A 15,567-nucleotide genomic window follows, 5' to 3' on the forward strand; every position below is an offset into this window, starting at 1 on the left:
CCTGTGACCAGTACCAGCAAGTGACCAGTACCAGCAAGTGACCAGCACCAGTGACCAGTACCAGCAAGTGACCAGCACCAGTGACCAGTACCAGCAAGTGACCAGCACCTGTGACCAGTACCAGCAAGTGACCAGTACCAGTAAGTGACCAGCACCTGTGACCAGAACCAGCAAGTGACCAGCACCTGTGACCAGTACCAGCAAGTGACCAGTACCAGCAAGAGACCAGCACCAGTGACCAGTACCAGCAAGTGACCAGCACCAGTGACCTGTACCAGCAAGTGACCAGCACCTGTGACCAGTACAAGCAAGTGACCAGCACCAGTGACCTGTACCAGCAAGTGACCAGCACCAGTGACCAGTACCAGCAAGTAACCAGCACCTGTGACCAGTACCAGCAAGTGACCAGCACCAGCAAGTGACCATTACCAGCAAGTGACCAGCACCTGTGACCAGTACCAGCAAGTGACCAGCACCAGTGACCTGTACCAGCAAGTGACCAGCACCTGTGACCAGTACCAGCAAGTGACCAGTACCAGCAAGTGACCAGCACCAGCAAGTGACCAGAACCAGCAAGTGACCAGCACCAGTGACCAGTACCAGCAAGTGACCAGCACCAGTGACCAGTACCAGCACGTGACCAGCACCAGTGACCAGTACCAGCAAGTGACCAGCACCTGTGACCAGTTCCAGCAAGTGACCAGCACCAGTGACCTGTACCAGCAAGTCACCAGTACCAGCAAGTCACCAGCACCAGTGACCTGTACCAGCAAGTGACCAGCACCTGTGACCAGTACCATCAAGTGACCAGCACCAGTGACCAGTACCAGCAAGTGACCAGCACCAGTGACCTGTACCAGCAAGTGACCAGCACCAGTGACCAGTACCAGCAAGTGACCAGCACCAGTGACCTGTACCAGCAAGTGACCAGCACCTGTGACCAGTACCAGCAAGTGACCAGCACCAGTGACCTGTACCAGCAAGTGGCCAGCACCTGTGACCAGTACAAGCAAGTGGCCAGCACCTGTGACCAGTACCAGCAAGTGACCAGCACCTGTGCCCAGTACCAGCAAGTGGCCAGCACCTGTGACCAGTACCAGCAAGTGACCAGCACCAGTGACCTGTACCAGCAAGTGGCCAGCACCTGTGACCAGTACAAGCAAGTGGCCAGCACCTGTGACCAGTACCAGCAAGTGACCAGCACCTGTGACCAGTACCAGCAAGTGGCCAGCACCTGTGACCAGTACCAGCAAGTGGCCAGCACCTGTGACCAGTACCAGCAAGTGACCAGCACCAGTGACCTGTACCAGCAAGTGACCAGCACCTGTGACCAGTACCAGCAAGTGACCAGCACCAGTGACCTGTACCAGCAAGTGACCAGCACCAGTGACCAGTACCAGCAAGTAACCAGCACCTGTGACCAGTACCAGCAAGTGACCAGCACCAGCAAGTGACCAGAACCAGCAAGTGACCAGCACCAGTGACCAGTACCAGCAAGTGACCAGCACCAGTGACCAGTACCAGCAAGTGACCAGCACCTGTGACCAGTACCAGCAAGTGACCAGCACCAGTGACCTGTACCAGCAAGTGACCAGTACCAGCAAGTGACCAGCACCTGTGACCAGTACCAGCAAGTGACCAGCACCAGTGACCAGTACCAGCAAGTGACCAGCACAAGTGACCAGTACCAGCAAGTGACCAGCACCAGTGACCTGTACCAGCAAGTGACCAGCACCAGTGACCAGTACCAGCAAGTGACCAGCACCAGTGACCTGTACCAGCAAGTGACCAGTACCAGCAAGTCACCAGCACCAGTGACCTGTACCAGCAAGTGACCAGCACCTGTGACCAGTACCAGCAAGTGACCAGCACCAGTGACCTGTACCAGCAAGTGGCCAGCACCTGTGACCAGTACAAGCAAGTGGCCAGCACCTGTGACCAGTACCAGCAAGTGACCAGCACCTGTGACCAGTACCAGCAAGTGGCCAGCACCTGTGACCAGTACCAGCAAGTGACCAGCACCAGTGACCTGTACCAGCAAGTGACCAGCACCTGTGACCAGTACCAGCAAGTGACCAGCACCAGTGACCTGTACCAGCAAGTGACCAGCACCAGTGACCAGTACCAGCAAGTAACCAGCACCTGTGACCAGTACCAGCAAGTGACCAGCACCAGCAAGTGACCAGAACCAGCAAGTGACCAGCACCAGTGACCAGTACCAGCAAGTGACCAGCACCAGTGACCAGTACCAGCAAGTGACCAGCACCAGTGACCAGTACCAGCAAGTGACCAGCACCTGTGACCAGTACCAGCAAGTGACCAGCACCAGTGACCTGTACCAGCAAGTGACCAGTACCAGCAAGTGACCAGCACCTGTGACCAGTACCAGCAAGTGACCAGCACCAGTGACCAGTACCAGCAAGTGACCAGCACAAGTGACCAGTACCAGCAAGTGACCAGCACCAGTGACCTGTACCAGCAAGTGACCAGCACCAGTGACCAGTACCAGCAAGTGACCAGCACCAGTGACCTGTACCAGCAAGTGACCAGTACCAGCAAGTCACCAGCACCAGTGACCTGTACCAGCAAGTGACCAGCACCTGTGACCAGTACCAGCAAGTGACCAGCACCAGTGACCTGTACCAGCAAGTGGCCAGCACCTGTGACCAGTACAAGCAAGTGGCCAGCACCTGTGACCAGTACCAGCAAGTGACCAGCACCTGTGACCAGTACCAGCAAGTGGCCAGCACCTGTGACCAGTACCAGCAAGTGACCAGCACCAGTGACCTGTACCAGCAAGTGGCCAGCACCTGTGACCAGTACAAGCAAGTGGCCAGCACCTGTGACCAGTACCAGCAAGTGACCAGCACCTGTAACCAGTACCAGCAAGTGGCCAGCACCTGTGACCAGTACCAGCAAGTGGCCAGCACCTGTGACCAGTACCAGCAAGTGGCCAGCACCTGTGACCAGTACCAGCAAGTGACCAGCACCAGTGACCTGTACCAGCAAGTGACCAGCACCTGTGACCAGTACCAGCAAGTGACCAGCACCAGTGACCTGTACCAACAAGTGACCAGCACCAGTGACCAGTACCAGCAAGTAACCAGCACCTGTGACCAGTACCAGCAAGTGACCAGCACCAGCAAGTGACCAGAACCAGCAAGTGACCAGCACCAGTGACCAGTACCAGCAAGTGACCAGCACCAGTGACCAGTACCAGCAAGTGACCAGCACCTGTGACCAGTACCAGCAAGTGACCAGCACCAGTGACCTGTACCAGCAAGTGACCAGTACCAGCAAGTCACCAGCACCAGTGACCTGTACCAGCAAGTGACCAGCACCTGTGACCAGTACCAGCAAGTGACCAGCACCTGTGACCAGTACCAGCAAGTGACCAGCACCAGTGACCAGTACCAGCAAGTGACCAGCACCAGTGACCTGTACCAGCAAGTGACCAGCACCAGTGACCTGTACCAGCAAGTGACCAGCACCTGTGACCTGTACCAGCAAGTGGCCAGCACCTGTGACCAGTACAAGCAAGTGGCCAGCACCTGTGACCAGTACCAGCAAGTGACCAGCACCTGTGACCAGTACCAGCAAGTGGCCAGCACCTGTGACCAGTACCAGCAAGTGACCAGCACCAGTGACCTGAACCAGCAAGTGGCCAGCACCTGTGACCAGTACCAGCAAGTGGCCAGCACCTGTGACCAGTACCAGCAAGTGACCAGCACCTGTAACCAGTACCAGCAAGTGGCCAGCACCTGTGACCAGTACCAGCAAGTGGCCAGCACCTGTGACCAGTACCAGCAAGTGGCCAGCACCTGTGACCAGTACCAGCAAGTGACCAGCACCAGTGACCTGTACCAGCAAGTGACCAGCACCTGTGACCAGTACCAGCAAGTGACCAGCACCGGTGACCAGTACCAGCAAGTGACCAGCACCGGTGACCAGTACCAGCAAGTGACCAGCACCGGTGACCAGTACCAGCAAGTGGCCAGCACCTGTGACCAGTACCAGCAAGTGACCAGCACCAGTGACCAGTACCAGCAAGTGACCAGCACCTGTGACCAGTACCAGCAAGTGACCAGCACCAGTGACCTGTACCAGCAAGTGACCAGTACCAGCAAGTGACCAGCACCTGTGACCAGTACCAGCAAGTGACCAGCACCAGTGACCAGTACCAGCAAGTGACCAGCACAAGTGACCAGTACCAGCAAGTGACCAGCACCAGTGACCTGTACCAGCAAGTGACCAGCACCAGTGACCAGTACCAGCAAGTGACCAGCACCAGTGACCTGTACCAGCAAGTGACCAGTACCAGCAAGTCACCAGCACCAGTGACCTGTACCAGCAAGTGACCAGCACCTGTGACCAGTACCAGCAAGTGACCAGCACCAGTGACCTGTACCAGCAAGTGGCCAGCACCTGTGACCAGTACAAGCAAGTGGCCAGCACCTGTGACCAGTACCAGCAAGTGACCAGCACCTGTGACCAGTACCAGCAAGTGGCCAGCACCTGTGACCAGTACCAGCAAGTGACCAGCACCAGTGACCTGTACCAGCAAGTGGCCAGCACCTGTGACCAGTACAAGCAAGTGGCCAGCACCTGTGACCAGTACCAGCAAGTGACCAGCACCTGTAACCAGTACCAGCAAGTGGCCAGCACCTGTGACCAGTACCAGCAAGTGGCCAGCACCTGTGACCAGTACCAGCAAGTGGCCAGCACCTGTGACCAGTACCAGCAAGTGACCAGCACCAGTGACCTGTACCAGCAAGTGACCAGCACCTGTGACCAGTACCAGCAAGTGACCAGCACCAGTGACCTGTACCAACAAGTGACCAGCACCAGTGACCAGTACCAGCAAGTAACCAGCACCTGTGACCAGTACCAGCAAGTGACCAGCACCAGCAAGTGACCAGAACCAGCAAGTGACCAGCACCAGTGACCAGTACCAGCAAGTGACCAGCACCAGTGACCAGTACCAGCAAGTGACCAGCACCTGTGACCAGTACCAGCAAGTGACCAGCACCAGTGACCTGTACCAGCAAGTGACCAGTACCAGCAAGTCACCAGCACCAGTGACCTGTACCAGCAAGTGACCAGCACCTGTGACCAGTACCAGCAAGTGACCAGCACCTGTGACCAGTACCAGCAAGTGACCAGCACCAGTGACCAGTACCAGCAAGTGACCAGCACCAGTGACCTGTACCAGCAAGTGACCAGCACCAGTGACCTGTACCAGCAAGTGACCAGCACCTGTGACCTGTACCAGCAAGTGGCCAGCACCTGTGACCAGTACAAGCAAGTGGCCAGCACCTGTGACCAGTACCAGCAAGTGACCAGCACCTGTGACCAGTACCAGCAAGTGGCCAGCACCTGTGACCAGTACCAGCAAGTGACCAGCACCAGTGACCTGTACCAGCAAGTGGCCAGCACCTGTGACCAGTACCAGCAAGTGGCCAGCACCTGTGACCAGTACCAGCAAGTGACCAGCACCTGTAACCAGTACCAGCAAGTGGCCAGCACCTGTGACCAGTACCAGCAAGTGGCCAGCACCTGTGACCAGTACCAGCAAGTGGCCAGCACCTGTGACCAGTACCAGCAAGTGACCAGCACCAGTGACCTGTACCAGCAAGTGACCAGCACCTGTGACCAGTACCAGCAAGTGACCAGCACCGGTGACCAGTACCAGCAAGTGACCAGCACCGGTGACCAGTACCAGCAAGTGACCAGCACCGGTGACCAGTACCAGCAAGTGGCCAGCACCTGTGACCAGTACCAGCAAGTGACCAGCACCAGTGACCTGTACCAGCAAGTGACCAGCACCTGTGACCAGTACCAGCAAGTGACCAGCACCAGTGACCTGTACCAACAAGTGACCAGCACCAGTGACCAGTACCAGCAAGTGACCAGCACCAGTGACCAGTACCAGCAAGTGACCAGCACCTGTGACCAGTACCAGCAAGTGACCAGCACCAGTGACCTGTACCAGCAAGTGACCAGTACCAGCAAGTGACCAGCACCTGTGACCAGTACCAGCAAGTGACCAGCACCAGTGACCAGTACCAGCAAGTGACCAGCACAAGTGACCAGTACCAGCAAGTGACCAGCACCAGTGACCTGTACCAGCAAGTGACCAGCACCAGTGACCAGTACCAGCAAGTGACCAGCACCAGTGACCTGTACCAGCAAGTGACCAGTACCAGCAAGTCACCAGCACCAGTGACCTGTACCAGCAAGTGACCAGCACCTGTGACCAGTACCAGCAAGTGACCAGCACCAGTGACCTGTACCAGCAAGTGGCCAGCACCTGTGACCAGTACAAGCAAGTGGCCAGCACCTGTGACCAGTACCAGCAAGTGACCAGCACCTGTGACCAGTACCAGCAAGTGGCCAGCACCTGTGACCAGTACCAGCAAGTGACCAGCACCAGTGACCTGTACCAGCAAGTGGCCAGCACCTGTGACCAGTACAAGCAAGTGGCCAGCACCTGTGACCAGTACCAGCAAGTGACCAGCACCTGTAACCAGTACCAGCAAGTGGCCAGCACCTGTGACCAGTACCAGCAAGTGGCCAGCACCTGTGACCAGTACCAGCAAGTGGCCAGCACCTGTGACCAGTACCAGCAAGTGACCAGCACCAGTGACCTGTACCAGCAAGTGACCAGCACCTGTGACCAGTACCAGCAAGTGACCAGCACCAGTGACCTGTACCAACAAGTGACCAGCACCAGTGACCAGTACCAGCAAGTAACCAGCACCTGTGACCAGTACCAGCAAGTGACCAGCACCAGCAAGTGACCAGAACCAGCAAGTGACCAGCACCAGTGACCAGTACCAGCAAGTGACCAGCACCAGTGACCAGTACCAGCAAGTGACCAGCACCTGTGACCAGTACCAGCAAGTGACCAGCACCAGTGACCTGTACCAGCAAGTGACCAGTACCAGCAAGTCACCAGCACCAGTGACCTGTACCAGCAAGTGACCAGCACCTGTGACCAGTACCAGCAAGTGACCAGCACCTGTGACCAGTACCAGCAAGTGACCAGCACCAGTGACCAGTACCAGCAAGTGACCAGCACCAGTGACCTGTACCAGCAAGTGACCAGCACCAGTGACCTGTACCAGCAAGTGACCAGCACCTGTGACCTGTACCAGCAAGTGGCCAGCACCTGTGACCAGTACAAGCAAGTGGCCAGCACATGTGACCAGTACCAGCAAGTGACCAGCACCTGTGACCAGTACCAGCAAGTGGCCAGCACCTGTGACCAGTACCAGCAAGTGACCAGCACCAGTGACCTGTACCAGCAAGTGGCCAGCACCTGTGACCAGTACCAGCAAGTGGCCAGCACCTGTGACCAGTACCAGCAAGTGACCAGCACCTGTAACCAGTACCAGCAAGTGGCCAGCACCTGTGACCAGTACCAGCAAGTGGCCAGCACCTGTGACCAGTACCAGCAAGTGGCCAGCACCTGTGACCAGTACCAGCAAGTGACCAGCACCAGTGACCTGTACCAGCAAGTGACCAGCACCTGTGACCAGTACCAGCAAGTGACCAGCACCGGTGACCAGTACCAGCAAGTGACCAGCACCGGTGACCAGTACCAGCAAGTGACCAGCACCGGTGACCAGTACCAGCAAGTGGCCAGCACCTGTGACCAGTACCAGCAAGTGACCAGCACCAGTGACCTGTACCAGCAAGTGACCAGCACCTGTGACCAGTACCAGCAAGTGACCAGCACCAGTGACCTGTACCAACAAGTGACCAGCACCAGTGACCAGTACCAGCAAGTAACCAGCACCTGTGACCAGTACCAGCAAGTGACCAGTACCAGCAAGTGACCAGCACCAGCAAGTGACCAGAACCAGCAAGTGACCAGCACCAGTGACCAGTACCAGCAAGTGACCAGCACCAGTGACCAGAACCAGCAAGTGACCAGCACCTGTGACCAGTACCAGCAAGTGACCAGCACCAGTGACCTGTACCAGCAAGTGACCAGTACCAGCAAGTCACCAGCACCAGTGACCTGTACCAGCAAGTGACCAGCACCTGTGACCAGTACCAGCAAGTGACCAGCACCCGTGACCAGTACCAGCAAGTGACCAGCACCAGTGACCAGTACCAGCAAGTGACCAGCACCAGTGACCAGTACCAGCAAGTGACCAGCACCGATGACCAGTACCAGCAAGTGACCAGCACCGGTGACCAGTACCAGCAAGTGACCAGCACCTGTGACCAGTACCAGCAAGTGACCAGCACCAGTGACCTGTACCAGCAAGTGACCAGCACCAGTGACCAGTACCAGCAAGTAACCAGCACCTGTGACCTGTACCAGCAAGTGGCCAGCACCTGTGACCAGTACAAGCAAGTGGCCAGCACCTGTGACCAGTACCAGCAAGTGACCAGCACCTGTGCCCAGTACCAGCAAGTGGCCAGCACCTGTGACCAGTACCAGCAAGTGACCAGCACCAGTGACCTGTACCAGCAAGTGGCCAGCACCTGTGACCAGTACAAGCAAGTGGCCAGCACCTGTGACCAGTACCAGCAAGTGACCAGCACCTGTGACCAGTACCAGCAAGTGGCCAGCACCTGTGACCAGTACCAGCAAGTGGCCAGCACCTGTGACCAGTACCAGCAAGTGACCAGCACCAGTGACCTGTACCAGCAAGTGACCAGCACCTGTGACCAGTACCAGCAAGTGACCAGCACCAGTGACCTGTACCAGCAAGTGACCAGCACCAGTGACCAGTACCAGCAAGTAACCAGCACCTGTGACCAGTACCAGCAAGTGACCAGCACCAGCAAGTGACCAGAACCAGCAAGTGACCAGCACCAGTGACCAGTACCAGCAAGTGACCAGCACCAGTGACCAGTACCAGCAAGTGACCAGCACCAGTGACCAGTAAAAGCAAGTGACCAGCACCTGTGACCAGTACCAGCAAGTGACCAGCACCAGTGACCTGTACCAGCAAGTGACCAGTACCAGCAAGTGACCAGCACCTGTGACCAGTACCAGCAAGTGACCAGCACCAGTGACCAGTACCAGCAAGTGACCAGCACAAGTGACCAGTACCAGCAAGTGACCAGCACCAGTGACCTGTACCAGCAAGTGACCAGCACCAGTGACCAGTACCAGCAAGTGACCAGCACCAGTGACCTGTACCAGCAAGTGACCAGTACCAGCAAGTCACCAGCACCAGTGACCTGTACCAGCAAGTGACCAGCACCTGTGACCAGTACCAGCAAGTGACCAGCACCAGTGACCTGTACCAGCAAGTGGCCAGCACCTGTGACCAGTACAAGCAAGTGGCCAGCACCTGTGACCAGTACCAGCAAGTGACCAGCACCTGTGACCAGTACCAGCAAGTGGCCAGCACCTGTGACCAGTACCAGCAAGTGACCAGCACCAGTGACCTGTACCAGCAAGTGGCCAGCACCTGTGACCAGTACAAGCAAGTGGCCAGCACCTGTGACCAGTACCAGCAAGTGACCAGCACCTGTAACCAGTACCAGCAAGTGGCCAGCACCTGTGACCAGTACCAGCAAGTGGCCAGCACCTGTGACCAGTACCAGCAAGTGGCCAGCACCTGTGACCAGTACCAGCAAGTGACCAGCACCAGTGACCTGTACCAGCAAGTGACCAGCACCTGTGACCAGTACCAGCAAGTGACCAGCACCAGTGACCTGTACCAACAAGTGACCAGCACCAGTGACCAGTACCAGCAAGTAACCAGCACCTGTGACCAGTACCAGCAAGTGACCAGCACCAGCAAGTGACCAGAACCAGCAAGTGACCAGCACCAGTGACCAGTACCAGCAAGTGACCAGCACCAGTGACCAGTACCAGCAAGTGACCAGCACCTGTGACCAGTACCAGCAAGTGACCAGCACCAGTGACCTGTACCAGCAAGTGACCAGTACCAGCAAGTCACCAGCACCAGTGACCTGTACCAGCAAGTGACCAGCACCTGTGACCAGTACCAGCAAGTGACCAGCACCTGTGACCAGTACCAGCAAGTGACCAGCACCAGTGACCAGTACCAGCAAGTGACCAGCACCAGTGACCTGTACCAGCAAGTGACCAGCACCAGTGACCTGTACCAGCAAGTGACCAGCACCTGTGACCTGTACCAGCAAGTGGCCAGCACCTGTGACCAGTACAAGCAAGTGGCCAGCACCTGTGACCAGTACCAGCAAGTGACCAGCACCTGTGACCAGTACCAGCAAGTGGCCAGCACCTGTGACCAGTACCAGCAAGTGACCAGCACCAGTGACCTGTACCAGCAAGTGGCCAGCACCTGTGACCAGTACCAGCAAGTGGCCAGCACCTGTGACCAGTACCAGCAAGTGACCAGCACCTGTAACCAGTACCAGCAAGTGGCCAGCACCTGTGACCAGTACCAGCAAGTGGCCAGCACCTGTGACCAGTACCAGCAAGTGGCCAGCACCTGTGACCAGTACCAGCAAGTGACCAGCACCAGTGACCTGTACCAGCAAGTGACCAGCACCTGTGACCAGTACCAGCAAGTGACCAGCACCGGTGACCAGTACCAGCAAGTGACCAGCACCGGTGACCAGTACCAGCAAGTGACCAGCACCGGTGACCAGTACCAGCAAGTGGCCAGCACCTGTGACCAGTACCAGCAAGTGACCAGCACCAGTGACCTGTACCAGCAAGTGACCAGCACCTGTGACCAGTACCAGCAAGTGACCAGCACCAGTGACCTGTACCAACAAGTGACCAGCACCAGTGACCAGTACCAGCAAGTAACCAGCACCTGTGACCAGTACCAGCAAGTGACCAGTACCAGCAAGTGACCAGCACCAGCAAGTGACCAGAACCAGCAAGTGACCAGCACCAGTGACCAGTACCAGCAAGTGACCAGCACCAGTGACCAGAACCAGCAAGTGACCAGCACCTGTGACCAGTACCAGCAAGTGACCAGCACCAGTGACCTGTACCAGCAAGTGACCAGTACCAGCAAGTCACCAGCACCAGTGACCTGTACCAGCAAGTGACCAGCACCTGTGACCAGTACCAGCAAGTGACCAGCACCCGTGACCAGTACCAGCAAGTGACCAGCACCAGTGACCAGTACCAGCAAGTGACCAGCACCAGTGACCAGTACCAGCAAGTGACCAGCACCGATGACCAGTACCAGCAAGTGACCAGCACCGGTGACCAGTACCAGCAAGTGACCAGCACCGGTGACCTGTACCAGCAAGTGGCCAGCACCTGTGACCAGTACAAGCAAGTGGCCAGCACCTGTGACCAGTACCAGCAAGTGACCAGCACCTGTGACCAGTACCAGCAAGTGGCCAGCACCAGTGACCAGGACAGCACCAGTGAGCAGGTATACTAATTAAATTTTATTTCATTATTCTCTGGTTGTGTTAAATTGGGAAGGGGGGGGGGGGGCACCTCCCTGAAATGAATTTTTGCAGGTTGGGATGTCTGGCTATATATTTATATATCTCAGACTTCAGCTTTAAGTGACTTCTATACAAGTGTGTCTGACATGCAGCTGACAAACACTGACTTTGTTCTGTGGAGAAAAAAAACCCCAATATAAGCAGCAGTCAGTGTTCTCCGATCCGATACACAGCAATCCTACTGACAATGGACAGTCAGCCTGGGTCACTATGGGGAAAGCTGCAGCTAGGAACCTTAGTGGCCGGGTGTAGTTTCCGGGGGGAACGCTTTGCAGAACGGAGCGATTCTGTGTCAGAGATAGAGAGGGGTGTGATCGGTGTGCAGGTGTCCGGTGTCCCCATCCCCATACCCCACCCATGTGTACACTGTATATGTCAGCTCCTGACACTGACAGAGACGTGGCACACTGACAGGGGACAGTGACAGCACAGAGCCGGCCTGACAGCTATGAGAATCCTCTTCCTGGCCCCTCTGAGAGCACACACCGGGAATTCCACCACAGCCCTCCGGATCAAGTAAGATCACCCACACTGTCCTCACCCCATACACCACTGTCCTCACCCCATACACCACTGTCCTCACCCCATACACCACTGTCCTCACCCCATACACCACTGTCCTGACCCCATACATCACTGTCCTGACCCCATACATCACTGTCCTCACCCCATACACCACTGTCCTCACCCCATACACCACTGTCCTCACCCCATACACCACTGTCCTGACCCCATACATCACTGTCCTCACCCCATACACCACTGTCCTCACCCCATACACCACTGTCCTCACCCCATACACCATTGTCCTCACCCCATACATCACTGTCCTCACCCCATACACCACTGTCCTCACCCCATACACCACTGTCCTCACCCCATACATCACTGTCCTCACCCCATACATCACTGTCCTCACCCCATACATCACTGTCCTCACCCCATACATCACTGTCCTCACCCCATACATCACTGTCCTCACCCCATACACCACTGTCCTCACCCCATACACCACTGTCCTCACCCCATACACCACTGTCCTCACCCCATACACCACTGTCCTCACCCCATACACCACTGTCCTCACCCCATACACCACTGTCCTCACCCCATACACCACTGTCCTCACCCCATACACCACTGTCCTCACCCCATACACCACTGTCCTCACCCCATACATCACTGTCCTCACCCCATACACCACTGTCCTCACCCCATACACCACTGTCCTCACCCCATACATCACTGTCCTCACCCCATACATCACTGTCCTGACCCCATACATCACTGTCCTGACCCCATACACCACTGTCCTGACCCCATACATCACTGTCCTGACCCCATACACCACTGTCCTGACCCCATACACCACTGTCCTGACCCCATACACCACTGTCCTGACCCCATACATCACTGTCCTGACCCCATACACCACTGTCCTGACCCCATACACCACTGTCCTGACCCCATACACCACTGTCCTGACCCCATACATCACTGTCCTGACCCCATACATCACTGTCCTCACCCCATACACCACTGTCCTCACCCCATACACCACTGTCCTCACCCCATACATCACTGTCCTCACCCCATACACCACTGTCCTCACCCCATACACCACTGTCCTCACCCCATACACCACTGTCCTCACCCCATACATCACTGTCCTCACCCCATACACCACTGTCCTCACCCCATACACCACTGTCCTCACCCCATACACCACTGTCCTCACCCCATACACCACTGTCCTCACCCCATACACCACTGTCCTCACCCCATACACCACTGTCCTCACCCCATACACCACTGTCCTCACCCCATACACCCCTCACAGGGGACAGATCAGTGTATTCACCCCATACACCCCTCACAGGGGAAAGATCAGTGTATTCACTCCATGCACCCCTCACAGGGAACATATCACTGTCCTCACCCCATACATCACTGTCCTCACCCCATACACCCCTCACAGGGGACAGATCAGTGTATTCACCCCATACACCCCTCACAGGGGAAAGATCAGTGTATTCACTCCATGCACCCCTCACAGGGAACATATCACTGTCCTCACCCCATACATCACTGTCCTCACCCCATACACCACTGTCCTCACCCCATACACCACTGTCCTCACCCCATACATCACTGTCCTCACCCCATACATCACTGTCCTCACCCCATACATCACTGTCCTCACCCCATACACCACTGTCCTCACCCCATACATCACTGTCCTCACCCCATACATCACTGTCCTCACCCCATACACCACTGTCCTCACCCCATACATCACTGTCCTCACCCCATACACCACTGTCCTCACCCCATACACCACTGTCCTCACCCCATACATCACTGTCCTCACCCCATACATCACTGTCCTCACCCCATACATCACTGTCCTCACCCCATACATCACTGTCCTCACCCCATACACCACTGTCCTCACCCCATACACCACTGTCCTCACCCCATACACCACTGTCCTCACCCCATACACCACTGTCCTCACCCCATACATCACTGTCCTCACCCCATACATCACTGTCCTCACCCCATACATCACTGTCCTCACCCCATACATCACTGTCCTCACCCCATACATCACTGTCCTCACCCCATACACCACTGTCCTCACCCCATACATCACTGTCCTCACCCCATACACCACTGTCCTCACCCCATACACCACTGTCCTCACCCCATACACCACTGTCCTCACCCCATACACCACTGTCCTCACCCCATACACCACTGTCCTCACCCCATACACCACTGTCCTCACCCCATACATCACTGTCCTCACCCCATACACCACTGTCCTCACCCCATACACCACTGTCCTCACCCCATACACCACTGTCCTCACCCCATACACCACTGTCCTCACCCCATACATCACTGTCCTCACCCCATACACCACTGTCCTCACCCCATACACCACTGTCCTCACCCCATACACCACTGTCCTCACCCCATACACCACTGTCCTCACCCCATACACCACTGTCCTCACCCCATACACCACTGTCCTCACCCCATACACCACTGTCCTCACCCCATACACCACTGTCCTCACCCCATACACCACTGTCCTCACCCCATACATCACTGTCCTGACCCCATACATCACTGTCCTGACCCCATACACCACTGTCCTGACCCCATACATCACTGTCCTGACCCCATACACCACTGTCCTGACCCCATACACCACTGTCCTGACCCCATACACCACTGTCCTGACCCCATACACCACTGTCCTGACCCCATACACCACTGTCCTGACCCCATACATCACTGTCCTGACCCCATACATCACTGTCCTGACCCCATACACCACTGTCCTCACCCCATACACCACTGTCCTCACCCCATACATCACTGTCCTCACCCCATACACCACTGTCCTCACCCCATACACCACTGTCCTCACCCCATACACCACTGTCCTCACCCCATACATCACTGTCCTCACCCCATACACCACTGTCCTCACCCCATACACCACTGTCCTCACCCCATACACCACTGTCCTCACCCCATACACCACTGTCCTCACCCCATACACCACTGTCCTCACCCCATACACCCCTCACAGGGGACAGATCAGTGTATTCACCCCATACACCCCTCACAGGGGAAAGATCAGTGTATTCACTCCATGCACCCCTCACAGGGAACATATCACTGTCCTCACCCCATACATCACTGTCCTCACCCCATACATCACTGTCCTCACCCCATACATCACTGTCCTCACCCCATACATCACTGTCCTCACCCCATACACCACTGTCCTCACCCCATACATCACTGTCCTCACCCCATACATCACTGTCCTCACCCCATACACCACTGTCCTCACCCCATACATCACTGTCCTCACCCCATACACCACTGTCCTCACCCCATACACCACTGTCCTCACCCCATACATCACTGTCCTCACCCCATACATCACTGTCCTCACCCCATACATCACTGTCCTCACCCCATACATCACTGTCCTCACCCCATACATCACTGTCCTCACCCCATACACCACTGTCCTCACCCCATACATCACTGTCCTCACCCCATACATCACTGTCCTCACCCCATACATCACTGTCCTCACCCCATACA

At 56.2% G+C, this 15,567-nt stretch overlaps 1 protein-coding gene across 2 annotated transcripts in view; it reads left to right on the forward strand.

The window, feature by feature from the left end:
- The first annotated feature begins 11,705 nt into the window (after positions 1-11,705).
- The window catches only part of GLT1D1 (glycosyltransferase 1 domain containing 1), a 270,809-nt gene continuing 266,947 nt past the window's right edge, over positions 11,706-15,567 (forward strand). For both annotated transcript variants that reach the window (XM_082244140.1, XM_082244141.1), the window contains exon 1: positions 11,706-11,949. In XM_082244140.1, the coding sequence (XP_082100266.1) occupies positions 11,882-11,949 (68 nt within the window). In that variant the 5' untranslated portion in view covers positions 11,706-11,881. The remainder of the gene's footprint in view (positions 11,950-15,567) is intronic.

This window comes from Pelophylax lessonae (assembly GCF_965119305.1).
Source record: "Pelophylax lessonae genome assembly, chromosome: 1".
NCBI classification, from domain to species: Eukaryota; Metazoa; Chordata; class Amphibia; order Anura; family Ranidae; genus Pelophylax; species Pelophylax lessonae.